The following is a 26,193-nucleotide window of genomic DNA, read 5'->3' as shown; positions in this document are numbered from 1 at the left end:
CCTATTGCACTGTAATAAAATAAAAGAGTTAGTTTGACTCCCTTTTGTCCTGTAGCTTTTATTAACTTTGTTCGTCTGCATCATCAAGCTCAACGTGACGCAGAAGTCCATGTGTGCTTTGTGTACTGACTAGCACCATGTGAATGTATTTTCTGTTTATTTGTGTCGGGTGTCAGCTGTCTGGTTGCTCTCCAAGTTATTTAATATCATACCCAAGGCTCTCAGATGAAAACGTATTTTCTTGAGTCTGATGAAAAGGCCTGTTGTCCCCGGCTCTTATCAAATTTGCCTAGCTCTTGATTAGAAGCATGTGACACAGCGCAGCTCCTCTGTGTGTTGTGTAGCTTCTCTTTAGCACACCGGGGGTCAACTGGCTAAATTTACTTTAGCATAACTCGTGCTCTTTACTGTCAAATGGATGATTATGAAAAAAGCTTAAGAATAGCTTCGTTTGTTATTCAACGAACGTACGTACGAACGTTTGTACAATGAACGTACATCTGCATCATGTATCTTGTAATTGTACGTTACAAGATACGTGATGCAGTTAGACAAACTGTCAGGAGAAACAATGCGTCTTCTTTGATGATTCCTGTCTGGCTCAGAATTGCTCACTTTGAAAGCTCCCCTTTTGAAATATGTTTCCGTTTAATATCAGACTTTAAATCTGACTCATGGGACAGCTTCACTTCTTTGAACCAAGCCAGTGTACAACCATTTCCCACCATTTGTTTCTGTGTGACGATTTAAATCTGGAATTCATGCTCTCACTGAAGCTGCAGTTCTCTTTCTCATATCGTTCTCATGGCTATTCTAGCTGTTTGTCCACGATCATTAAAATCCCTGAGTTAGCAGGTGAGCGTCTAGACAGATGTTTTAGTTGCTTCATCAAAATATTAGGTCTGTTGATCTTCATAGAGACTGATAAACTTTAAAACATTTAAATAAGATGCCACAGAGACTGCCATTTGTGCTGTTGCAGTTGATTTTTGACACTAAAAAATGAAACGGTAGTTGTTAAAAGATCAAAAATCAGTTTTCAGTTTTTCTGTTGCAGATAAATTATCAGTGCAGGAGAATATTCGGTATGATATCGACATCCACTGACAGACCAAAGAGAACGTTGATGAAATCTGAACTTCTTCGGCAATCTTTTTAAAAAAGCTGCCATTCATTGGTAGCCTTCCTGGTGCTCTTTGGATGGCTGGTTGCTAAATGAAATAAATCCCAATCCTCAAATATTCCGTGATTTCACCTGATCAACTTGGATGATGCAAATGACACAAATATCCATAAAAGTGGTTTTCTTGCAAACCAGATTTTTCCCCTTTTTCCTGATCCTATTTTTACAATGTAAACATACCTTTTCACCTGAAAGTATCAAGTTTTAATTGTTGAATACAAAAGTAATTAAAATTTGATGGGCAAAATAAAAGCACACTTTGACTTTAGTATTTTTGTATTTAACTCCTAAATTTGTCACACCCATCCAAGCAGATTACTTCAAATAAACAGATCAAGCTGAAGTGGCTCATTCGATCTTCATTTTCTTACTTCTAGGTAAACTTGTTCATGGAAGTCAACATTTGTTGTTAGCACAGACATTGTAAAAACCCCTCTGTTGTGTTTTTCAGTGATTTCTTTAGTTTGCTTTTGGCTGGTGAAGTTGAAAACCGACACCTGAGACAAGGTCAAGTTTATCTTTAGTGATTAAAGAATCCAGTTTTGTTCTAATTCAATGCAATTCATTCCAGTGGAATCCAATAACATAGTTCTATACAGATCAAATTACTGTCTAAATTATAGGACGATGCAGTCAAATTCAGTCGATCATCAAATGCCAAAGTTTCAGATGACTTATTTCATTGTTTTTGCAGCAATCCCTCCTCTGAGGAAGTACGAGACCTTTTTTTGCACTGTGAATGTTTTTCTCACACTTTTCTGAACCTGCTGTTTGAAGTATGCTGACCCTTTCAGCCTGATTCAATTTACACTGTTTTCTGTATCTACACTGTGGTGTAAAAACAGAATTATCAGACTCACAACGCTAAAACTTGATTGCATGTATGTACACTGCTCAAAAAAATAAAGGGAACACTTAAACAGGTGTTTAACACTTAAAGTGTTCCCTTTATTTTTTTTGAGCAGTATATTTAACTCCCACCCGCAATTCACACACAAACAACATGCAGAAAAATATCGTTTATCAGCATCTGTTGGCAGAGGAAGGAAGGCTCTCGAGAAAGAAATGCTAACAGGATGCTTCATAAAGTTTTGAGAGGCTTTGATGTGATTTCATGTGTTTGCGAATAGATTTCAAAATGTGCGTGAGAGTGTGTGTGGTGGAATTTGGGAGGCGATGCTAGCAGGGGACGTGTGACTGTGGAGATTTAGTCTGAGGAAGAGACATTTTTGGCTGCGGTTTTCTACCTGGAAGCCTCGCAGCGACGTCTGCTTAAACAATTAGCCTCCTCCCTCGTCTCTAAGTGGATGATTGTGATGGATGTTGTTCCTGCATGTGCAGTTTTTGCTGCCATATATATTGCAAAACATGGTGAAAATAAATGCAGATCAGAGTGGGGTTCTTTTTGTTGTTTTTGAGGCCTTCGATGGTGAAGGTTTAAATCTCTCTCGGTGTGTGAATGAGAGATGTTCAAGCGATAGCCTCACCCAGTGGAAAGCAGACACGTGACTGACCTGTTGAGTGTGACTGTTTTATCGGGGAGAAAGGGTCACCTCCGGGGCGAGGGGGAGATGTCTGCTTATGATAAGAAAATGGAAACATGGCCAGAGCAGTGGCTGTCACAATCAAGGGAAGAACCCATTGTGCTGCTATGCAGGAAGCTGCTGCCTGGGATGAGAACAGTAGGGCTTCCCTGACATTGATGTGTGGGCGTGTGTGTGTGTGTGTGTGTGGGTGTGTGTGTGTGTGTGCTAAACGCATCAATCCGTGTGTTGCACTGCAAGAGGCTGAAGCCTGGCAATTTGTTTCCACTCATGTATTTGGCCACTCGTCAGAGACAAACCCTGTGACCTCTCTGCATTTTTGCCTTTTTGATAAGTAGGCATGCGCTTGGATGTGTGTACAACTACACACAATATGTGTCTTTTGTTTGCATGTATCGTTAGCTCAGAGGTAACCTTTATTGTTTGGTAAAACATGACTTTCTGGTGCTGATTGTTTGATTAGTCTCTGCTGCAGTACTGCATTGTAAATGAGAGGAAAGGCTTGTTGCACTTGGCCGCCTGCCCCACCGGTGTACAAATATCCTTCTTAAACAAGAATGCATGTGAGACGATGAACACCAAGTGCTACGGTGTAGATTGAAAAGGGCAAATAATGTGCATTTGTATTGTTGGCTACTAAAAGAACAGAATTAGAAGTGGCTCTTCCTCATTAGCAGGATGCGTGAACCTCATTTTCCTCCTTGCACGTGCAGAAGCTGTGGTATGTGTGATTAAGTGTTTGGGCTCAGTGATGTTCAGCTTTATGGGAAACATCTTGAGTGCATGCAGAAATGTGCTAAAAGAAAATTGATTATTCATAGGGGGCTACTAAACAGGAAAAGGAAGAGGGGCGCGGTTACAGTCAGGCAGGAGCCCTGGTCAGTATTTACTACGCCGTACATATATAGTGTAATCTCTGCCCAGTGAGTGCTTTAGACCATGTTTCAGATGTTAAAGTGCAAAAGAAATCTCACTATTTTAACTTTTTCCCATCTCCTCATATTATGTACATTAGTGAACAAACAGCATTACTGTGCCTCAAGACATAACCTTATCATTGTTGTGGCTAAAATCCTGTATTTTAGGCTATTGGTTGCTGTTCCTGGTAGGCGTTGGTTTGTAGTGCTAATCTTCACTTTGACTTATAATAAAGTCATTTATTTTCCGTACAATATCCATTGTCTTACTATTTCCATTTAGATCCACATCAATCCGACATAAATCCAAATCAAGCACAGTAGAAAACTGTTCCCATTACCAACACCTGAACAGAATCACGCTTGACCTTAAATAATCCAACCCCCTTCAGACGCACTCTCAACTCAAAATGAAAAACACCCCCTGGTGGCCATAAACACAAGAAAAGATAAATGGCTCCTACAATCATGGATAAAGTTACGTAGAAGCTTAAAGTAGGTTTAGGTCAGGGGTCTCAAACTCCAGTCCTCAAGGGCCGCTGTCCTGCAGTTTTTAGATGTGCCACAGGTACAAAACGCTGGAATGAAATGGCTTAATTACCTCCTTCTTGTGTAGATCAGTTCTCCAGAGCCTTAATGACCTAATTATTCTATTCAGGTGTGGTGCAGCAGAGGCACATCTAAAGGTTGCAGGACACCGGCCCTCGAGGACTGGAGTTTGAGACCCCTGGTTTAGGTCATATAACAATATGCTACGCTTTTAGAAATCTCATGGCCCAGTGATCAATCGATCATCTGAAAATATGACACAACTACAAACCTACCGAGACACAGCAGTCCATCTAAACCAGGAGTCTGCAACACATTTCTCAGTTCAAATAAAACTCTTGCAAAAACATGATGACCCATGAAAATCTGATCAAAATATTGATTACTGGTACACATAGTCATTCTGTTTTGAAAATTCAGCACAAACTCGCATTTGTTATTATATCTACAATTAAAACATCAATTAGTTCTTTATCAATTTAAGCAAATGTTATTAGAAGACTCAGAAGATTCACTTTCATCACTTGTTGCTGCAGAACCACAGGCTGCAGACCTCTGACCTAAACTGACAGGCGACAAGAGGAGCACTAATCAGATTAATCACTAATCTGAAGCCAATGTTGGATGAAAATCACAAGAAGTCCCATTTGTAGTTTTACATAAACCATGTTGGGCATAAAGCAAACATGATGTTTCCTTTTGAGTCTCAAGGCTTATGAAAAATCTTGCTTGCTTGAAACTCCATCATGTTCTTTTTTTTTTTTGCTGAGGCTAACAAGATAATATCATCTAAAGAAGGCACCTCATAAGCCTGAAGTTGCTAAACTAACAGCACCAAACCACAAAATCAGCAACAAATTGCAGCCCTTGACTGAATTAGTATTTAATATTCTTAAAACATGTAACATTATAAAGGTGTATTAAGATCTCTAGATAATGTTGTACTGTCTTGTTAGGCAATGGATAGACTTCTTATTATGCATGTCCACATCTAGGTAACCAGCTTATGACACCCATAATAATCAACCTCTGCTATAAACCTTTTAGAGTGACAACGCCAATTTTTTTGAAGAGATTTATTTTTGTTATTTCTATATCTCTCAGTGTTAAAGAAGCGATACAGTAATATTTTGGAGCTTTATGTTTGGTTTTGTCCATGTTTATTTCCAGTAATGCGTGAGAAGGACCAGCCCCAGAAGTCTTTATTTGACTTGGAGTGACGTTTGGATGTAAAATTAGTGGTTCTCAGTGGAAAATCCCTCTCTGCTACCTACACTGTATATCCGCTGCTGTCTTTTCCTCTTATTCGCTCTATGCTGCAGTGATTAATGAAGGGACACAGGGGTCCCATCAGACGGCGTAGAAAGAATTCCAAAGTCTCCGTCCTCCCAAGCTTCAAGTCTTTCAGTGCCGCTCTGTCCCTCACTTCCTTTTATAGCCTCATTCCTCCGCTGGTTTGTCTCTGTGTCGTATTGTGTCCCCTCGCGTTCTCCGTGTATCCCTGAAGAGGAGACTTGGCAGACACTCTGTCCTCCCTCTTCCTCTCCCAGCTTGTCCTCTTCACATTTCAGCGGCCTCCTTTTCCGCGTGCCCTCCTCGAACACGTGTGTTTCTGTCTGCCTTTCGCTCTGTCCTCAGTGGAGGTGAGACTCTTGGGTGAGCTCAGATGGAAGGATTGCTTGAGCTGCGTTTACAGAAAGACAATCCACACTCTGTTCTCACAAAACGCCTGGATTTTCTCACCCGGCTTCAACAGGTGCTTGCACACTGATTTCATTCCTGTAATTTGTTTGAGACTGACTCACGGTGATACTGCACTAAAACAGGATCTTCATTTCAGCTTATGAGACATAAGAACTTTAATCAGGACAAAGCAATAATGACTCATCAGGACAGGGCACTCACTGCTGGCATTGTTCTTTTCACAATGTTCTCTTCCCTGGAAGAATGACAAAAACCACTACTTTCCATCCCAGCTGTGGCCTAATTGATGGGAATGAATTATTTCTTGTCGTGGGAGGAATGTTGTAATGCACACTTTGTGATAACATTACCATGTCCCATTTCTCTCTCGCTCTTTTTTTTCCCTTAGACGTCTGTTACCACTTCAGCCCAGACAGTTATATCTCTGAAGCTATTTAATGATCTGTCATGATACTTTGGGCCAGACATTCATGCTGCCAAGAAAATTAACTCTTCTCCATCATACAAACAGCTGAATCTTGCACACAGTGGCAGCTCTCAGTATAGCCCATGTGGGCGGTTGCCCAGGGCACCATTAGAAAGGGGCAGACAAACACCATTAAAAAAATAACATTTATTATTTTGTTGGTTATGCACTGAACATTGGGAGATTGTTGTTTGTTTCCATAAATGGCACTCAGGGTGCCGATGACATCTTCTTTTTCTTTAGATATCTTGGGGCAACTTTTCACTATTCACTATTCTCAACCGTGTCTCAGTCGGCGTGTCCTTGTTTCGAGGTTATGGATTTGTTCAATTTGAGCGCCTTGAGGAGGCTGAAGCTGCGAGAGCAGCTCTAAAGGGCAGAATATATGAACTAGTACAAACTAGAAGACAAACTAGCATATTTGAGAAATTACGTCCTCACAAGCTGGGATAATTTCTACAGATGTTTTTATTGTAAATGTGACGACAAAAGCAAGAAAATAATAGGGAAGTCCCAGTGGATACACAACTGCAGGGGACTTGATACATGATATGCCTAAGAACAACAAAGGATATTTCAAGATTTTTGAGACAGCTATATTCGCAGTTATTTTGTTTTTCCAGAATAAAAGTATCCATAATCAACTTTCTTTAATCTGTAATCAGTGTACAGTAATGCATCTTATCTTTAACCAGACCACATGTTTCAGTTTCAGTGCTTAACTCAGTTAGAAGATGTCCAAATCCTTTTGCTGTTTTTGCTTAAAATAAAGGCTTTATACATCTTAAAGAAATTTTCTTCAGTCTTGGTGTACAGGCTTGACAAGTCAAGATATTTTAGATTTTAAACTATAAGTGTTCAAGTGCAATTATTAGACTACTGTGAACTAGCCCTTTTGTGTGGAGTAATGATATTTTTGTTTTGTTTTACGATGCTGCACAACACACACACATTCACTTTGATAAAAAAACGTTGTGATGTTTAGTACCGCCCCCACTGATTCCTATTCCTAAAATGCTCTTTGTTGCCAATCAAAATCTCTAAGTCTATCCTAGTTTAGCCAGATCATCTTTTAGACTTTTATTGTTTTAGGACGAGCACAGTGGTTCTCAAACCTCTCATGTTTTCACATAACACAAATAAGTCCCATCTGTCATGGATCATCTTATTAACGTTGTGAGCAGAGGGACTATCAAAATGAAAATGTCTCAAGCTGGTCTGGTTGCATCCGAGTCCAGAGCACAAACGTGACTAATCCCAGGTTGAATTAGTGCAGTTTGTAGCAGGAAGTCCTGATTAAAAGAGTGGCCCACAGGGATCTTGAGTGAAGTCTCTGTTCGACCTGAGGCCAGTTATGGAGAAGGAAGGTCGAGCCTTGTCAGCCTGGGGCAGAAACCAGAGCCATGTTTATGCTGGAGCTCAGCCACTGGAGCACGTTGGGAGTTTCTGCTCTGCCCTGTCTTTGAGGACCCTCTGCTCCGGTTCATGTTCTCCTTTAGAGTCCTGCACCCTGCAGAGTGACCTAACCCACTGACCCTGCTCTTCCCTTTTCCTTTCTGCTCTGCTTAGATTTCAGAACATATACTATGTTTCTGTGGTGTACCTTGTTCTAGGCTTGCAAACAATATTCCCTAGAATTTCTGGCAACAGAGACAGCCACTTTGTAAAAGTATTGCAACTCCTTGAACACAGGCACAATATCCTGAACCCACCATCTCCACAGCGAAATGTTGTTGTTGCAACACCAGGCCGTGATTGTGCTTTTGTTCAGCAGGAACAGCGAACCTGATCAGAGATGATGCATGCAGCTGAATGTAGGACAATCCTGGAAGAAATCCAGTTGAAACTGGGGAAAAGTTTCCCCTCCCAGCAGGACAATGACTCTAAACAGAGCCAGAGCAACAGTACATCAAATCGTTGTGACGTTCGGATGGAATATTCACCAAGCAGACCTTAATTGAGAATCAGTGGCTATAATTGGAAATTAACAACTATAGACTCTTTCCCTATATCTCAATAAGCTTGAGGTAGTTTGCAAAAAAGATATGACCAAGACATACAAAAACCTTTCTGTAACTATTTTATATTTGTGGAAAATGTTTCACAAATATAAAATGACACCCGGTGTCAAATATGTTGATAGTAGTAAATAGTAACTATTTTATATTTGTGAAACATTTTCCAAAAACTTTTTATTTCAAGTTGATGCTTGTAACTTGACAAAATGTGAGCAAGTGTGAGTACAAATCCTTTTGCAAAACAACTTTTCGATAAACTTCTTCCTCCTTTGTCCTTCTTGGTCCAAGTCTCAGTAAGGGTAACAGCTCTTGTCTTCTGTAGGTAGATTGGGACACAAAGAGACAGCAGCTCCTAAACTTTCCAAGAAGAGAAGAGAAGAGAGGCTTTAGTAGGAAGCTGAAGGAGTTTTGCTGCTTATCAAGAGAAAAAAAATGTGAAAGCTTATTATGGGTTCCACAAGATTTCCACCATAAGAAGGCATTTAGACAGCTCCCATGTGTTTATCAAGATTTGCTCAATTTTAAGTAGGCCAACGCAAACATGCTGATGTTTGATGTTTCGGTTGGGGTGTAGGTGTGTGTGGGTGTGGGTGTGTGTGTGCGCGCTGAGGTTAAAATCTGATTATTTGATAAAGCTCACTGTAGATCAATTGCCGGAAGGAAAACATGAGCAGAAAGTATTAACTCACCCTTCTGACTTGCTGCCCCATTTTTCAGCCAGTTTTAAAATGTAGTTTCTGCATTTGTGTTTTTGTTCTATTTTCCCTTTTGGCTTTTGAGAATAATGTTTCATGACTAAACAAACCTGAAAGCATGTTCCAACCTCCCTGTGAAGAATATATTCACTGAAAAAAAAGAAATCATTTCAATTGTTATTTTACATACAGTAGTTGAGACCAAGCATCTGCACAAGACTTGCACTGTGATGGAAACAATTACCCCCACCCACATATGAAGAACTTGCCCAGAAAACAACAGCAACCAGCATTATTTTCTCAGAATGCTTCTGATGTTGTTCTGGATTTACTCTGAACATAAGGAATCTATCAACCGCCTCAAGAACTTTAAGTAGGATTGCTTATTTGCACATTATGAATTATTCGCTTTTTACAGGTGAAGAAATGGAAAGCAGCTACAAAATGCTCAAAGTGCTACAAATAGGTCTGTGGGTAGCGATATGTTGCATGACTAAAAATGTTCCTTCTAATAATTTCCACCATTTACGTAAAATCATTCTTGAGATAGATACCCGCTCCCCTTTTTACCCTGCAAGAATAAACATGTTCAGAAAAAGGATGGATGGACGGACATAAAATAATTTTACAGAGATGGCTTTCAGCTGGCAAAGGGAGTATCAACCAGCGGATGATATAGTGCAGAAGTCCGTCTGGTCAAATGTAAGACCATGCCTCCATCACAGATGTGTTACAAACACTGTGACACCTCTCAGAGCTTTATGTAGCCCAGGTGTTTCCAATTGAACTGTCCTGCTTGTTCTCTTTGACATCTGTCTCATTAGTGTGATGGAGGGCAGCTGGGACCCTGGCACATTATAACCCTGACAAATGGACTGATACTTTTCTGTACAAAAGCATAAGAACCTCTACAGACACATTGAGATGGAAGTTGCAAAAGCTTAGTCTCAGCATTACATGCATTCTCCTCACAAAATAAAAAGGCACTCCATGCAGTTCTGTCTTTTTAAGCCGATATTACACAGTTTCAGATCTTGCCATGAATGTTGGTGTATCAAAAAATGCAGGTTGCATTGGTCTAAAAGTGGGACGATGAAGAACAGTTTTTGGGACTTGATGTCTTGTGTCTGAAGTATTTATATCTTTGTTAATACCTTTTGTTTTGTATTGCAATACACAGTTTAATGTTTGCTGTGCTTAACTACATCAGGACAAGGTATACATTACTTTTGCACTGACATCACCACCTTATTTTCCTCCCTCATGTTTAAAAATCTACTTACCATTTGGGGATGAATGTCCCCAGATTGGCCGGGTGATTGTTAGCTGATTTAACCAGAAAGTAGGTCAAACTGCCTTGAGTTTGAGCATTTTTACATTTCTCTAAGCCTCTGTAAGCATTCAGCATGCTGAGGTGGGTGAAACTTCATCAGCATACGCAGAATGTCTGTTTAACAAGATTTAAGCTGTTCTCACACTGTTTCTAGTCGGATGAAATTCAATGTTCATCTGATTGTACAGCTGCCAGACATCATCATGTTTAATGATTAACTTTCTGGGATTTGAAAAAAGTAGCTGAATGAATGAATATCTAACCACCATATCTTTGTGTTTAGATATTTATTAGCCAAATTATTAAAATGGTTTCAGTTCCAAGGTGAGGTGAGTGAATTTTCATCCTCACAACAGAGCACAAGAGAAAGAAATACTTTGTTTCAGTTAAGGTTTTGGACGAAAAGACAGACAGACAGACATATTAAATGCTCAAGAGCCATTGTCTTGTATAAATATTAAATATTTCTTTAAACTTTGACCTTCACTGGCTGTTTGTGTACTATGAAATAGTCGTTAGTAGTTTGTGTCTTGTTCAGAAGTGATTGCTGGGTGGATTTATAAACAGATACATGAATTTTTTATCTCATCTGTTGTATTATAGACACAAAAAGAAAATCTCTTGATTTATTGCCTTCACCTTTCAATAGCAACGTCTGCCTTTGATTTTGGTGTAAAATTCGTCTTACTGTGAGCTAGTGCTATCTTCCCCTCATTTCAGCTCCTTTTGTAAATAAATTGTGAGTTTGCTCATGTCTGGGTTTTATTTTTTCAGTTTCTCTGAATCTACTACACACAGCAAATCATGAGTGGAGCCTTAAAACCACACATTCCTCAGAGTCAAAGTTGAAGTTTAAAGGTTAAAAGTCGGAAGTGTGGTTAATGGCAGACAGCTAAAGGGAGAAACTACTTATGGACCCTTTCGTGTGATTTAGTGTCTTTTGTGGCCTTGACTCATCATTGCAGAAATATTTTACACCTTTCATGTGTCTAATTCATCATAGTGTGTGTTGTGGAAGTTCAGAAAGTCATTCTCACAGACAGCAGTCTGTGATCTCCGTCCATCTGATAGCCTGCACACAAAGACTCACACTCAATCTGTGATTATGCTTCCCTATCTAGTTTCATGTGTGAAAACTGAAAAACCAGCTCATCGTTCTCATCATTTCAGACTCACATGTGCTAACAAGGCTGATCTGTGACCATTTAGACAGTGAAATGTGGCGTTATCTGTGTTACAAACAGGAATCCTGAAAATTTCAGTCACAAGATCTGCTGGTGGAGATTGTAGTTTGTGAAAAATGTCATCCTGTAAAGTTAATCTGTCTTCATCGGGATCCTCACAGTCAGGAACCGCTTCAAGGGTGTTCATGTTTCTAGGATGTGTTTTCGAGTTCGACGGCTATATCTCCTGTAGGATGTTTTAAAATTTTCAAGGGTAGCTGAGAAATGTGCAACTTTGTGTCGACTTGATGGATTCACATCTGTCTATCTTTGTCTGGTTTATGACTCATGGTTTTATGTCTAACTCTCTTTATTTTTGCAAATTGTATCAACTATGCGAAGATTACAAATCTGTTATCTAATCATGTCAGGGATCCTTGTATGGCATTCTGGATTCACTTGACCTACAATAAATCTTCTTGTTTTGGGAATCTTTGAGACAAATTTGAAGTCATGGGAGTCAAAGGAAATTCTCTAAATTTAGGTCCTAGACCAGGGGTATTCAAGAAAACTGTGAGGAGGTCCAGTTCAAAGAAATTTCCTCAAGCAGAGGTCCGCAATATCGTCTATTTGCAGTATGACAATATCGGAATACATGGTGTTAAAAATAATAATAATACAGGTTAAAATAATTTCAAAGAAGTTTATTAGCACTGAAACACAGGATAACATTGTGTGGCTGCAGTTTAAATTAAAAATAACTAAATTATGTATTCAAAAATAAAGAAAGTGCTTAAGAAAAAATAGCAGCTTCAGTTTCCTTTTGTTTGAACAATCTCAATATTTCTGCTCAACAAAACAACTCTCAAAACACCTGAACTATTTCTCTTACAGATTTCTCTTACATCTGTCTTCCCCCAATTTCCCTTGCTCAGTGTGAGAATTGAGCTTTGGCTTGCCCTGCCAACATTTTAAATCTGGGCTTGAAGGAGGTCAGGGCCATTCTCATGCACATGTGCAGATGCTCATTGGTGAGCTTGGAACGATATTTTTGTTGTGTATGTTTGTTGTGCGCTGAAAGCACGGCTTAATACCCTGGTGGACTGATCATATTGGGCAGTGAGACTTCGAATTTCCTGCGTCCGGAGTTCGGACTTAGGGGGGTATGATTGGTCAAATGCTTTGTGCTTAGTCTCATAGTGACGCTTGACATTGGCACTTTTAATAAGTGCCACGGTTTCGGAGCATATGAGGCACACTGGTTTCGTGCTCGCGGGTGGAAGAATGAACATGTATGCATCCGTCCATTCCGTGTTGAACGCTCGATTTTCGGCATCTACTTTTCTCTTTTTAGAAAGCGCCATAGTGTTTGCACCTCTTCTGACTGTAATTCACGCCCTGTCTTCCTGTATCACCTCCCTGCGTTTCTCGCTTCAATCGCTTTTTGCTCGCCTTTCACCTCCTCTTCCTTATATCACACTGCGTGGATGTCTGTGCCTGGCTACAAACCTCTGCTTCGGTTTGCTCATACAACTCGCGCTGAGTTCAAGCTGGCGATTTGATTCGCTAGTTGAACCACGTGGTTAGTATGACTCGCACGCGATTGGTTTGTAGCTTCCAATCCTTGCTCAGTGCAGTGCTGGTAAAAGCACTTGTGTCAGATAGGGAAAAAAATAAATGCTCCGGTTTAAAATTAATTCTCCCGTCAAAATTAACAAATATTTTAACAATTTATTCCGGGTCCGGATGGGATGGCATATGGGTCCGTATCCGGACCGAGGTCCGTTGGTTGCGGACCACGGTCCTAGACAATAATGATCCTGCTTTTTACATCTTTCGAGTTTGTTTTGTCTGTAAATGTTCTGTTTGTGGGTTGCTTGTCTTGTCATCATCCTGTCCATCCACCTGAGTCTCGTTGTCGTTTTTGGCTGCATTTTGACTCTAAAAGGAAGTGGTGGGAAGTGGTTTTGTCTGTGGTCAACCTAATCTACACAGTTTGCAGTGATTCATGTACCCACAGTGACTGAAACTCACCACAGGCAATCCACACAAACCAGCTGTCATTATGGCTGTTTGTATTGTACAGCACCAAGAAAAAAGATAAATGTAGAAGAATGATATTATTTTAAAGTAAATATGAGTCATTTTTTTCTTTCCTATTTATGGTCCTATTTATGCCCAACAACCCAAAGAGAGTACATTTTGGAGAATTGGAAATATTGGCATCGACTCCGCTGGTTTTATTCTTGTAGTTGTGCATCAGTGCAGCCATAAAGAGCTGGGAAGTAATGAAAACAAAATGAATCCAAACAGCATGAGCACTTCCAAAAAGCACAAAAAATGTAGGCTATCCTCACAAAACAAGTTGTTACTACTTAAGGAACCAAAGCTTGGGAACTACATATGAAATGGCAAATACGGGCAGATGCATTTACACTTAAACACACATACAAGGCCATAGAGACATACACAGCCTACAGCAGTAATTTAATTTAATCATAGCCTACTTTTAAATCATAAATCCTAGTTGTTTAATTTTTTAAATCATTATTTAAGACAGTATATTCTATGTAGTTGTTGTGAGACTGTAATCAGCTAAATCTATCAAATTCTGTTGTGTTTCTTCAGAGGAAATGGTTGATTTCCTCTGAATGATATGTGTCTTAGTTGCTTTCTGTACTGACACTCACTTTCCTTTTAATGAGTCTGATGTTTTGTAGTAAAGGATATAATGACCGACGCATGTTAGCATTTGTTATCTGTTCTGATACCAGACTTAATGTATTTATGTGATTATTGTCCTGTAAAGCATTCGACTCTGTCCCAGTTTGGAATAATCAAACCCCCCAGCATGACACTAGCACCCCCATACTTCACATTTGATAGTGTTCTTGTGTTTGAAAGCTCATCATTCTTGTCTTTGTGGTGAAAAAGCTCCATCTTTGTTCTCACTTGAGCGTAAAACGTTTCATCAGAAAACATTTGGCCTCTCCGTGTGAATCGCAACAGATGTTTATCGAGCATAAAAGCACCAATTTGCACCAGTGCCTTATTTCTTCCTTGTCGAGATTGTCCACGTTGAAGTTCAGGTTCACAGAGAGTGACACTGGTGTCTGCTGTTGGGAAGCAGAGCATGCTTCATGGGAAGAAGTTATAATCACAGCAGGATCCCATTGTAAACCAGATGATGTAGATGAAGAGTCTAAGTAAATCCGATCATAGGTCATTGTTGCTTTCTGACAGCCAGGAACACATTTTCTCTTATCGTCTCAAAATCTGTCTGACGATAAAAAGAATGTTATTTATATATAATAAAATAATACAGTCTCATCTGGTAGATTTGTCGGGTTTCCTTTGTTTAGACTGCGATTTGGTCCTTTGTTATTACAGTTTGACATGCAGGACTGCTGGTGCCAGATTTATGACAGCGTTCTGAAAGTCCCGTGGCTTGGTGGCCTACATCTACTGTTCAATTCCTCTGAAGCAGTAGTTTATTAAACTTATAAACTTTTAAACTTTGTAAATAAATAAAATAGAGATAAAAAATAAGATTAACTGCAAAAAAAAAAGACAAATTATTGAGAGTTAAATCAGTCCATATTTAAAGGTCACAGAACTGCTACTCTTAAAGAAGTACAAGTACTTAAAAAGTCTCAGACAAGAGTTTGAGAACTCTAAGTGCTGTAGAATAGCTTCCCAGTGATTTAATAGTTTCCAGAAATCCTGCAGAGCGTCAAGACACAAATGTTTGCATGCCTTGTTTTAATTTAAAAAAAATTTTATGGGGGGAGAATTTATTAAAGTTTCGGTATGTCTGTGCCATCATGTCATACCTAAAGCATGGAAAAGGTGACTTTATCAAAAGTCAGGTTGTTGTGCCTCTGGATGCGGAGACAGGATGCTGCTGCCCAGTCCCATTGTCTTCTGGTGAGACTTTCATGAGCTATTCTGAGCTCGTAAACTGTAATGCTGAATTGATGTCGCATTTTTTGGTGAAGCATAATTGCTTCTATGGGAGCTGGTTCTTTGTGTGTCCGTTCGGGAGTGACTCAGTCTATTGTCTGTGTTTTGGATTTCCACCTCAGTATGGAGAAAGGTCATGACGTGACTGCCTTACATCCTTACTGCGATGAGGTGACCATTATTCTTTTTTTTTTATCTCCCACCACAGATAATCGTTTTTTAGCTTTTTCACCAAATACCCAATCAAAAATCCATTTTGAGAAGATAAAATGACTCCTTTTTGTTGACATCAGTGACTCAGGCTAAATTTGAACCATATAATTCTTAGTTTTATCTAACAGCATCATGAAAAGAAGTCTTCAGACGCAACGAGAGAGGAAAAAACTAAATGGCGTGTTGTGCATTCCATAAGAAGAGGAAGAGGGTCTTTTGTTGGAGATCTGGGATCATTAAGGACGATGGCTGTGCAGCAAAAAGAGGTTTTTGTGCTCTTCAATGTGGTCTTTGTACGTGGAGGCCGAGGAGGGAGAATTATTCTGATTCTTTATCTTCCACTTTGTTGCCACTGTGAGCATAAAGTGGCCATTTAGATTTTATAAACAAGGAAGAGGAGAAGGTATTTGAGTATTTTCTGTCTAAGGAGGCTCCGGTATGGGTGTGTAGGTGGAGGGTGCAAGAGGGAGAACATTTCTGTGACGTCTGCAATTAAAGCTTTACTCTCACATCACGTTCAAAACACTGCACGGTCTTGTCTCTTCTCCTTAGACAAAGATGTGAAAGAGTTATTTTGATGTATGTATGTAATATTAATATTCTCTGTCTGGCATCACTAGTAGAAAATGTAAGAGAACAATTTAAAAGTATGCAAAGCATTCTTTGCACTAGTGTCACAAATGGAAATGGTAGCGATTCTGCACTCACAAAGTAATACAAGTTTAATTTGGTAGATTGATTTAAACATCTTATTGAGACAACATTGATATATCCAATTTACTAATTTAGTGTGAAAACCGATTAAATCAAACACTTGGAAACAGTTTAATGTAGCTCTACATAAAGGCATTTAAGGTGTCCATAATTGTTTGGAACTAAAAATCTAAAAAAAAAAAATTCAAAGAGCTCCCCAGTAACTCAAAAATCTGATTGAAAATGTTTATCCTAATTTGATTTTAATCAATATGTTGATTATGTTTGTGTTCTCTGATTGTTTCAGCTTGTTGATTATTTATTATGTTGCTCGTCTTGTCCTGGAAACTTTTGAAATAACGATTTTCAATCTCATTTGGCATTTTCCTGGTTAAATAAAGTTTACGTAACAAAGCCTAAAGCAGCACAGGCTGTTCGTCACCTGTGCATTATTATCTCATTATCAAACACACAACTGGGTATTATCAGATTTCTGAATCAGTATTCAGAATGGAAGTAAATGAGCACTAGACTCGTTTCCATCTGGGTTTTCATCTCCAGTGATCTCAGCTGCATTAAGGTCTTGACTCCCTTGACCTTCAGGTTCCTGTGACTGATTTCTTTGATCATGTCATGTCTACACAGACCCCAGGCTCTGTGCGTGTGTATGTGTGTGTGACGTCTCACACAGATCAGCCTGTGATGGTGGGTGGTTTGGTTGGAATGCAGACATCTAAGGAGGAATTGTCCCCGTCTGTCACCATGCTAGTCCTGTTTCTTAGCATCACAACAAACCAAAATTTCTATGATATCGTCATGACTCATTTGAGCCACACCAAAACATTCTCTCACCACTTCAAACTAACAAGTGTGCAGACGGCGGTGTGACAATCAGCCGCTCTGATGCAGCAGAGAGACATTTGTGAACCGCAGAGCTCACGAGCACAGCTGTTCACACCAACAGTTCACCCCCGGGCTGCGTCCCGTCGCACATAAAGACGGATCACTGCAGATGTGGTAAACAGGAACATGCGGCGGTGATGTGAATATGTGAAATTTCTGCTCTGAGCTGCAAAAAGCCCTAATGTTGTCTGCTTTGTGTCTGACAGGGTGGGAAGAAGCACAGTGGCCCATGTGGGGGAAGAGACTGCAGCGGTGGTTGTAAATGCTTTCCAGAGAAGGGTGCCAGGGTAAGTCCCGTTCTGTACAGCTCTGCAAACATCCCTCTGCTTCTCTTTCTTCCCATTGCTTACTTCAAGGCAGCGTTAACCGTCACCAGCTTTTGGCTTTCAGTCTGGAGAACCAAATAAGGTTCACACACACACACACAACTCTTGGAAGTTTTATGGAAGGTTGATTGGAAAATAATGCGTTCTTCTTCAAATACAAGCCAGGTATTTACAGAGCCCTGGAAACAGATTTATAGCCCATGAGGTTTTTCTCACTTTATCACTCCACAAATGAAACCTTCAACAGACCAACACAAATTGGTGCATATTGGTCCAAGACGAAGAAAAAGGATTAACGGTTTACAAAAGTGGAAAAAAGCAGATGCAAATTTGAATGTTTTGCATTTGTATTAAGCCCCTCTGAAACAATGCTTTCTAGAACCAACTTTACACCTGACATTTTATGTGATATTTCTATTTCAGCTCTTCACATCTGAAATTTTTGCACATTCATTCACAAAATGGCTCAGGCTCTGCCACAGTTTCAAGTCTTGCCATAGAGCCTCAGTTGGATTCAAGTCTTATCTTTGACTGGGCCATTTTAACACAACCAATATAAACTGATCTAAACCATTCCAGTGGTTAGATCTCGTTGCATCTGAAGACTTCTTTTCTGATGGATGTCCTTTTGGACCTCTTCCCCATTATCGCTGTTAGAGGCCTATTTTTCAGCCTCTAACAAATTATTATTATAGTTAATCCTTTGGACTTGATATGATTTTTAATTGCCTTCTTTTTATAAAAAACAAGATTTGTGGAAGTCCTCACTGACATCTTTTCTATATTTTATTTAGCGTTATCAGAGTGCAGGGGGCTTAATACAACTGTACACCACAATTTTCAGATTTCAAGTTGTAAAAAAAAAATTTAAATAAAGTTTATTTTCCTCTCACTTCACAATTATGCACTACTTTTACGCTGGTTCATCACATAAAATCCAAAAAAAAATGTTGATTGTGGTTTCAACGTGACAAAATAAAAAAGATAATGAGTTCATGACAACACATTTCAATTTAATCTACTTTGAATGTGCATGACAGTTTCAGAAACTATATTTAATGCTGAAAATCAATAATCACAATAACCTATTGTAAACGTGTTGAGCAATGAGAATCTATCCAGCTGCTTCGGATGTGCTGGGAAATTGAAAACTATTTGAGTAAAGTCAATAATGTGACACTGTGAAAAGTGTTGAAATTCACAGCATTAAACCTTATGAAATAAAATAAGGATCACTGCAGGACCATCTGGAGTTTGGGAGACTGATGATGGGGGAAAAATGTAAGAGCAAAAAAAGAAAGTACATTTCAAATCAGACAGACAGACGTAGACTAAACATATTCAGATAACAAGCTTAGAGTGAGTAATGGAGGTTCTGCATGACTAAAGGCTGTGTTTTGATTCAGACACGTACTTCATCAGATTATTGGACTTTAAGTTTCCCTTCCTTGAAGACTTTTCAACACCACGATCTACTTTCTGCACCAATTCACCCCCTGCATAATGAGTTTGAAAAAAAAAAAATGCTTCTATATCCAATGCAGATGTTTCCCTTTAAAGAATAAACTGAAATTATTGACCTTTAGATATCATTTCTCAAAAGTTCTTCTTCCTGTTATTCTAACAGTGATTCAATGTATCTGGCTCATGTATGTATGAGCAGATGGCTTCCTGATTTAGAAATCCCATCCCAAATCAGGTTTTTATTTCTTATTGATGCAGCGACATGAGTTGTGGTGTAGCTTTTTATTCATTTAAACTTGGTGAGAGAAAACATGCTCTCTTCTATTTTTTTTACATGCTGCTTTTGGCAGAACTTTACATTTGAATCCTGACCTGAGGATACTTTAAACTTGATCCAAAAAATTCCCAAACTTAAGTGTATCTGTGCTTTTATATCATTAAAAAGCACAGATACACTTCATAGAACAATTCTCATTGTTTTGTGACTGAGAAGCTTTGAAAATAAGGAATAGATTGATGCACAAAAACAGAAATTTTGTTGATACTGTATTTATACTGCGCTAATAAATAAAGTATAAATTGTATTGAATTGTTGTCTTGCACTCCTTCTGGACGAAAACAATAGACAGTCGCTTGCGTTGTACCGTTGACTTCACAGTAAGTCCTAAAACTGAGCATGCATGTAGCGACAGTGGAGAGGAAAAAGATAACAGCAGGAGAGGGACATTAATAGTTGGCAGCAGTATCTCAGCTCTCAGAACCCGGCTCGGTGTGAGCAGACTTCTACGAAAAACAGGGCATAAAGCAAACTTAATGTGATTTAAAAGTATATTTCCATCTATCGGCTGATGAGATTTGTTTGATAAATAAATCACAACAATGAAAACAGCACACAACAATGTCTATGCATTTATATGCACACCATGCCCTGTGGAAATTGTGAGGTTGTTGTATAAATTCTCAAAAAACGGCGTCATACAGTAAAGAGATAACAGTGATGAGCTGGGGTAATAAGTCTAGTTTAAGAAAAGTAAAGCTTTCATAAACATAAAAAATTAGAAAAAGTTTTTGTTTTCTGTCCTCCTTCCTCCAAAACATGTTATTTCATCCATCTTTGATTTAAGTTTGAACTCTTTAACTGGAGTCTAGAACTGAGTTAAATGTTTACCCATCCTAAGTTTAAAACAGGCAAAAGACAAGCTGTCCTGATGACAAATTTGTCCCATTTCCTTTGTTTCTCTTATCCTGTGAACAATGCTCATGGAAACTGTAAATGTCTCAGTTCAGACGTAAGACGCTGTAAACTCGAGTGTGAAATCAACATGCGTTAGAACAGCTCCTGTGAGAGATTCTCTCTAAAACGACAGGAGGGAAGGTAGGAATGTCTTCCAAATGCACCTTGTCATCCACTGAGAGTTTACTGGACACTTGCCAGTGAGTCTGACCTTTGAAGTGCGCTCTGGGCATGTATACAGGAAGCTCCTGTTCAGAGACACAGAGACAGGAGTGAGGAAGTTTTACATTCCACATCTGAAAGGCACAGAAGTCTTGTAATGAGGTCATCAGTCCACCTATCTCTTCCTTCCTCCGTATTCGTGACTATAGCCCAGAATTGGCCAGAAACAAAGGGAAATATTTTTTCAGTCGTTCAGTAACAATGGGCGAGAGTGAGGCTTTATTGTTAGCAAGAATTTGTGTTTCATGTATAAAAACAAAAATTGGTTCCTGCATCCTGTTACATTCAAGATTAGCCAGAAATTTTCATTTTTCTTCAGTTTTACACAACTTGTGTCCTCTTTATAAGGTTTTTTTTTTACGCTATCTCCTTGTTCAGATTGGCAAACGAAATAGGTTCTAAATTTTTCTCACTGTTTTTTCTCAACCGTGTCTTGTTGAAAATATCTCCATCGGGGGAGAGATATGGAGATGTGGGCTTCACTGGACGTTTAATACTGATCCACTGCAGATGTCTGGATTGGCTGAGATTTTCTACAGCTGTTGCAGAAAGTGGTTGCTTGTTAATAGGTCCACTATGTGGTTTTGATCACTACATGGAAACATTTAGACCGAATGTTGCCTGTCTTACCAGATAACCTAAAAACAGAGTATATACAGATATGTACAGATAATCGAATATCATATTATTTTACTGTTATTAAACTCCCGTCTCTCTTTTGCTCTACTTTGTTACTTTTACATCATCTACATTGTAAGAGCCACCAGCTCCTACAAAAACATGACAGAATGAGCAAATTGTTTGCAAATGCATTTGTGTTTGTCTCCATCCTGTTTGAAAACAATTCTGGCTTAAAAATCATCATTTTGACTATCAAAAGAGTCAGATTTTGAAAGTGTTTCAACGTTGTCAAAGGCCAAAGTCGTCCAAGTGGAAGCTCTATGACAATAGTTCCCCATTAAATGCTCGGCTTTATTTTACAGCGACGCAGGTGTGACAAGAAAAGTGCCTGACAGATTAATTTTGAAAAACAATGATTTCAAATGGGGCAGCAACATTTTGGCTGGAAATGTAAGATTCATTATAACGTTCTCAAATATCCACGATTTTTGTGAAAAAACATCAAAAGTCTAAACGGTGGAAGAGAAACAAACATAGAGCATCAGAGAGACTAAAACAATGAAGCCGATTCATTGCTGAGGAACAAATATCTTATTTTGACGAAGTTTTCTGCTTTAGGCCTGAAAACAGAGACTTTGGCCGCCTGACTCTTCTCTCTCTGCCAGCCTGCAGAAAAACATCAGCTACCCCTCTGTCCTCTCCCAAAGCCGCCATTGTTTCCCTTCATCATTAGTGGGTTGAATTCATGATCGACAGACAGTAAAAAGAAGGAACCGCGCACTGAGATGGAGACAATGATTAAAGCAGTTTAGAAGTTTGTTTTATAGCTGAGAAACACAAGTTTAACAGAGCTGGCATCGTTACAGACAAAGTAAAGTGAAAGATTCACGAGCTCTGCAAGGTGGGCGGTTCAATGAAACTGAGCTTTTCGTGGTTTCTGAAGCCTCGAAACTGGAAAGGAAAGAACATGAACAGCATATCAACATGAATCATCGCTAATAACCTGAACTGCAGATTGTTCCTTTTCAAGCCTTTATGGGAGAACACAGTTACCGGCTTTATGCTGAAAACAATAAGCCTCACTTGCATCCTGTGGATGAGCTCAGTGAACATGAAGAGAAAAACAAACTCTAAAAAAGAAACAGAGGAAAAAACATGGCACCTATTATAGACACCGTCCAGAAGGGGGGATGCCGCCTCTTTTCTACCATGGGAAATGCTTCCTCGGGTGATGCAGGACAGGGAAAGACAGGAAGTCACGCACAATGACGGTCTACTGATCTGCTTTTCATATAGTCACCCTCTGTTTTGTGGGAACAAGATTGTATGTAAGTTTGACCTTTGCTATAAATGGCCCATTTCCTTGTTCCATTAAAAGCAAATCTATATAATCTGAGTGGCACACTAAAGGCTGACAATAGCTGTATATACAGTACAGACCAAAAGTTTGGACACACCTTCTAATTCAATGGGTTTTCTTTATTTTCATGACTATTTATAAGGCAAGAAATCCCACTTATTAACCTGACAGGGCACACCTATGAAGTGAAAACCATTTCAGGTGACTACCTCTTGAAGCTCATCAAGAAAATGCAGAGTGTGTGCAAAGCAGTAATCACAGCAAAAGGTTGCTACTTTGAAGAAACTAGAATATAAGGGGTATTTTCAGTTGTTTTACACTTTTTTGTTTAGTGCATATTTCCACATGTGTTATTCATAGTTTTGATGCCTTCAGTGTGAATCTACAATGTCAATAGTCATGAAAATAAAGGAAACTCATTGAATTAAAAGGTGTGTCCAAACTTTTGGTCTGTACTGTATGTGCATAGATCTTGGAAACTATAAGTAAATAAGGACAGTGAATGTAGCGCAGATTCAATACACAAAATAGTGAAATAATGTTGCAGCAGATGCAGCTTTGAATGAACTGATTTTGCAGTGATGATTGCAGGTCAATGGTTGTGCAGCTTTAAGCTGTGAGATCCCGTTCATTCCTGCAGATGTCTGGTCAGGTTAAATATGCCAGGGAAGACTAAACTGATTTAAAAAAAGCAAAGAAAACAAAAAGGATTCATGCATGTGAGGCTGTGGGAGGGCAGCGGAGCAACAACCTGCTGCTATCATTAAAACATTTGGAAGGGAGGATTTTCTCTTCCCGAGACGGTTGGAAAGAGGAATTCAGTGGGGATCTCGGGGCTGGCAGAGTCCTGTGTGAAAATAAGTCTGTGGATTTGGAGGGAATGTGACAGAGGATGCTCAAACTGACGGACAGAAAGCAGCTGTTTGTTGCAAGATGGAAAGGTTTGTGAAAAGATGAAGCGGTAAATAACATTTAAAAAAACTCACAATAATGATTAAATTACGTGGGATATGGTCAGAAATTGTCCTAATTACACCCACAGTGTATGAATCAAAGGTTGGCATAGCAGCATTAAACAACAATTTGTTTACATTTTGTTCAGACCGTTTAGAAGTCTAAATATTAAGTCATGTAACTCAGCTAATTAACAGAAACAGAAAGTTTGGTCTTTTTAAGTGGACGTTTCATATTGTGTTTGGGGGAAAAAAATATGAATTATGATTTGTTTTTATTCAGAGTTTTGTCCTTTAGGCTGGGTCACAATCATGATCCAGAACTGGAAAAAGGAGCAGCTCTGACCTCTCATGTGCATCAGCAGGTCTAAACTTTTAAACTTTTAGCATTTTAGTATTTTATTCACAAGGAGCCACTTTGTTATTGTACTTCTCTGAATTACATCAATGGGAATGTGGAGACAACTGAAACATGATTCTTTTTCCATCTCTATGACTTTCCTTTTCCATTTAAACAGGAAACACCCACTAATGTATGTTGCAGATCCCTCCTTGTTTTGTGGTATTCAGTGGGATCGAGGAGAACATTTTTATTTTATTTTTTTAAGTATCAGGAGCAGCCATTTAAATTCAAGTTCTCAATACACAATCACAGTAGCTGTGTTTTGGTGGGAGAAAAAAAAAACAGTTTTTAAACAATTGAAACATGTGTGTATCTGTCTGGGGCCTTTGTTGCACAGCAACAACTAAGATGACCAACACACAGCACCATATGCTTCTCATATTTGATGTAGCAAACATCACAAGAGCATATTATCCTGCTCCAGATCTAGCTCAGGCCAACGCAGAAATCAGTAGTTCTGCTTCACGTTTCTCTTGTTGCTGTCTGGTTTGACCAGCCAAAGTCCATCTTTAGGGGCCTTTAAAACTGTCAGATCTTCATAGTTTAGAAGATGGATGTTGTCTAGGAACAAGATGACTATTGTTTGCATAGAAAAAGGAGGACCTGTTTTCACTGCCGATTCAAAGAAACACAACACTCCCCAGAAGATGGCTGCACTGACTTTGGACTTAATAAACAAAACGAGACCAAGAGCAGCAGATGGCAGGTTGAGGGAGCGGTGTAGTGATGACCTACAGATTATACAATCGGCCAGATGCAGGATCTAAAAGTCTCAAAAAGTTTCATCAATCATTTTACAGCAGAAGAGGAAGAAGATCAGATGTATAATTTAAATTTGAATCATTTGCTCAGACAAGACACTACTTCCACACAACTTTCTTGTAGCTGTTTGTGAATGCCCAGCTTCTTTAAGAATGACCTTGTCTGCTGGAAAGTAATTGTGTCTCAAGTCAGTACTGTAATGTAGTGTTATTACTAATTGCATAAAATTCATAATTTTCTGAGAAATTGTATTGAGCTTTTATTAGCCATAAGCCATAATCATCAAAATTAACAGAAAATCAATCATTTTTGAAGATGTAACTTTCATTTATGTTGATTTATTGAGACATATCTGCAAAGAAAGATGCTATGATAGTTATCTACTGCAGGTAGGACAATATTTTTATACTTTCTTAAAAGAATTTTAACAGAACCTCCCTTCAAAGGCCTTGAACTATAATGTCTTCACATACCGATGCAAAGCCTTTCGGCACACACGTAGCTGATAAAAAACATATCTGCAATCTTTTGAATGGCCTTGCCGTTTTGAATGAGGCTGAAACAAACATTAAGGAGCTGATAAATTTTGGTTGCAACAGTTATTCTGCACAAAGTTCAGAAATCCTGTTTGTGTCTTCCTCAGTCTAAACACAACAATGGAGAGCTGTAAATCTAAAGCTGTTGTTTTCCACTGCGTCTGTGTCATTTCAGAGCAGAAAGCATGACAGGCATACAGTAACAATATTTTCCAAAGGAAGGAAGGCGAATTGTTTGAACAGATGTGTGTGCGTTTTGGTGTGCGTGTGTGTGTGTGTGGTCAGGAGTAGAGCGCACATGAAAAGTGGCGATTTTGTGTTTTTGTATCCTGAAGTCGTTCAATGACCCTGACTGTGACCTTGTCTCTATTACAGTAGGGAAAAGGTTTAGCGGTTCAGTATTTAACAGGGTGTGTATCTACACACACAGACCCTGACCTTCTTACCATCTGTAGTCTGCTTGTGTTATCATCATCTCAGAGCACAGGGTGTAAGTAGTGTGTAAGCAAGGACAGGTGAAATGATGATGACCAGAGTATAGGAGCTTAAATATTTCATTTGATGTTGTGGCTGCAGCTCTGAATGTCAGTGTTCCTTTATCATAATCCCTCAAAAATAATGAATTAAGGTCAGTTTTATTTTATTCCTCATAACCTACATTCCAGTTTTCTGAAGGGTTTTTTCACTGTTTTCTGGAGGACACCTCCTGGTACCATCTATCCTCCCCCATGTTTCATTTAAAAACACACACACACACACCGCATGCTTTATCACCGTTTAATCTGTCTGGTCTGTAAAACATGAGAGCTTTGGTGAAAACGCCGTTATCTCTGCTCATCTCCATTCACAGCATCGGTGCTTTTTATTTGCAGTCAGAAAGAAGTTTAACGTTTGAAGGCAAACTGCGAGCTCCATGTTCACCATCAGGGACTATGATGGAAACCCACATCAGGGTGAAGAAAACAATC

General features: G+C 39.1%; 1 protein-coding gene across 2 annotated transcripts in view; it reads left to right on the top strand.

The window, feature by feature from the left end:
- Positions 1-26,193, top strand: part of col4a2 (collagen, type IV, alpha 2) — a 57,393-nt gene that overhangs the window by 2,647 nt on the left and 28,553 nt on the right. For both annotated transcript variants that reach the window (XM_032568324.1, XM_032568323.1), the window contains exon 4: positions 17,551-17,631. In XM_032568324.1, the coding sequence (XP_032424215.1) occupies positions 17,551-17,631 (81 nt within the window). The remainder of the gene's footprint in view (positions 1-17,550; positions 17,632-26,193) is intronic.

The sequence above is a fragment of the Xiphophorus hellerii genome, chromosome 7 (genome assembly GCF_003331165.1).
Source record: "Xiphophorus hellerii strain 12219 chromosome 7, Xiphophorus_hellerii-4.1, whole genome shotgun sequence".
Taxonomy (NCBI): Eukaryota; Metazoa; Chordata; class Actinopteri; order Cyprinodontiformes; family Poeciliidae; genus Xiphophorus; species Xiphophorus hellerii.
This window is presented reverse-complemented; position numbering and strand designations above follow the sequence as displayed.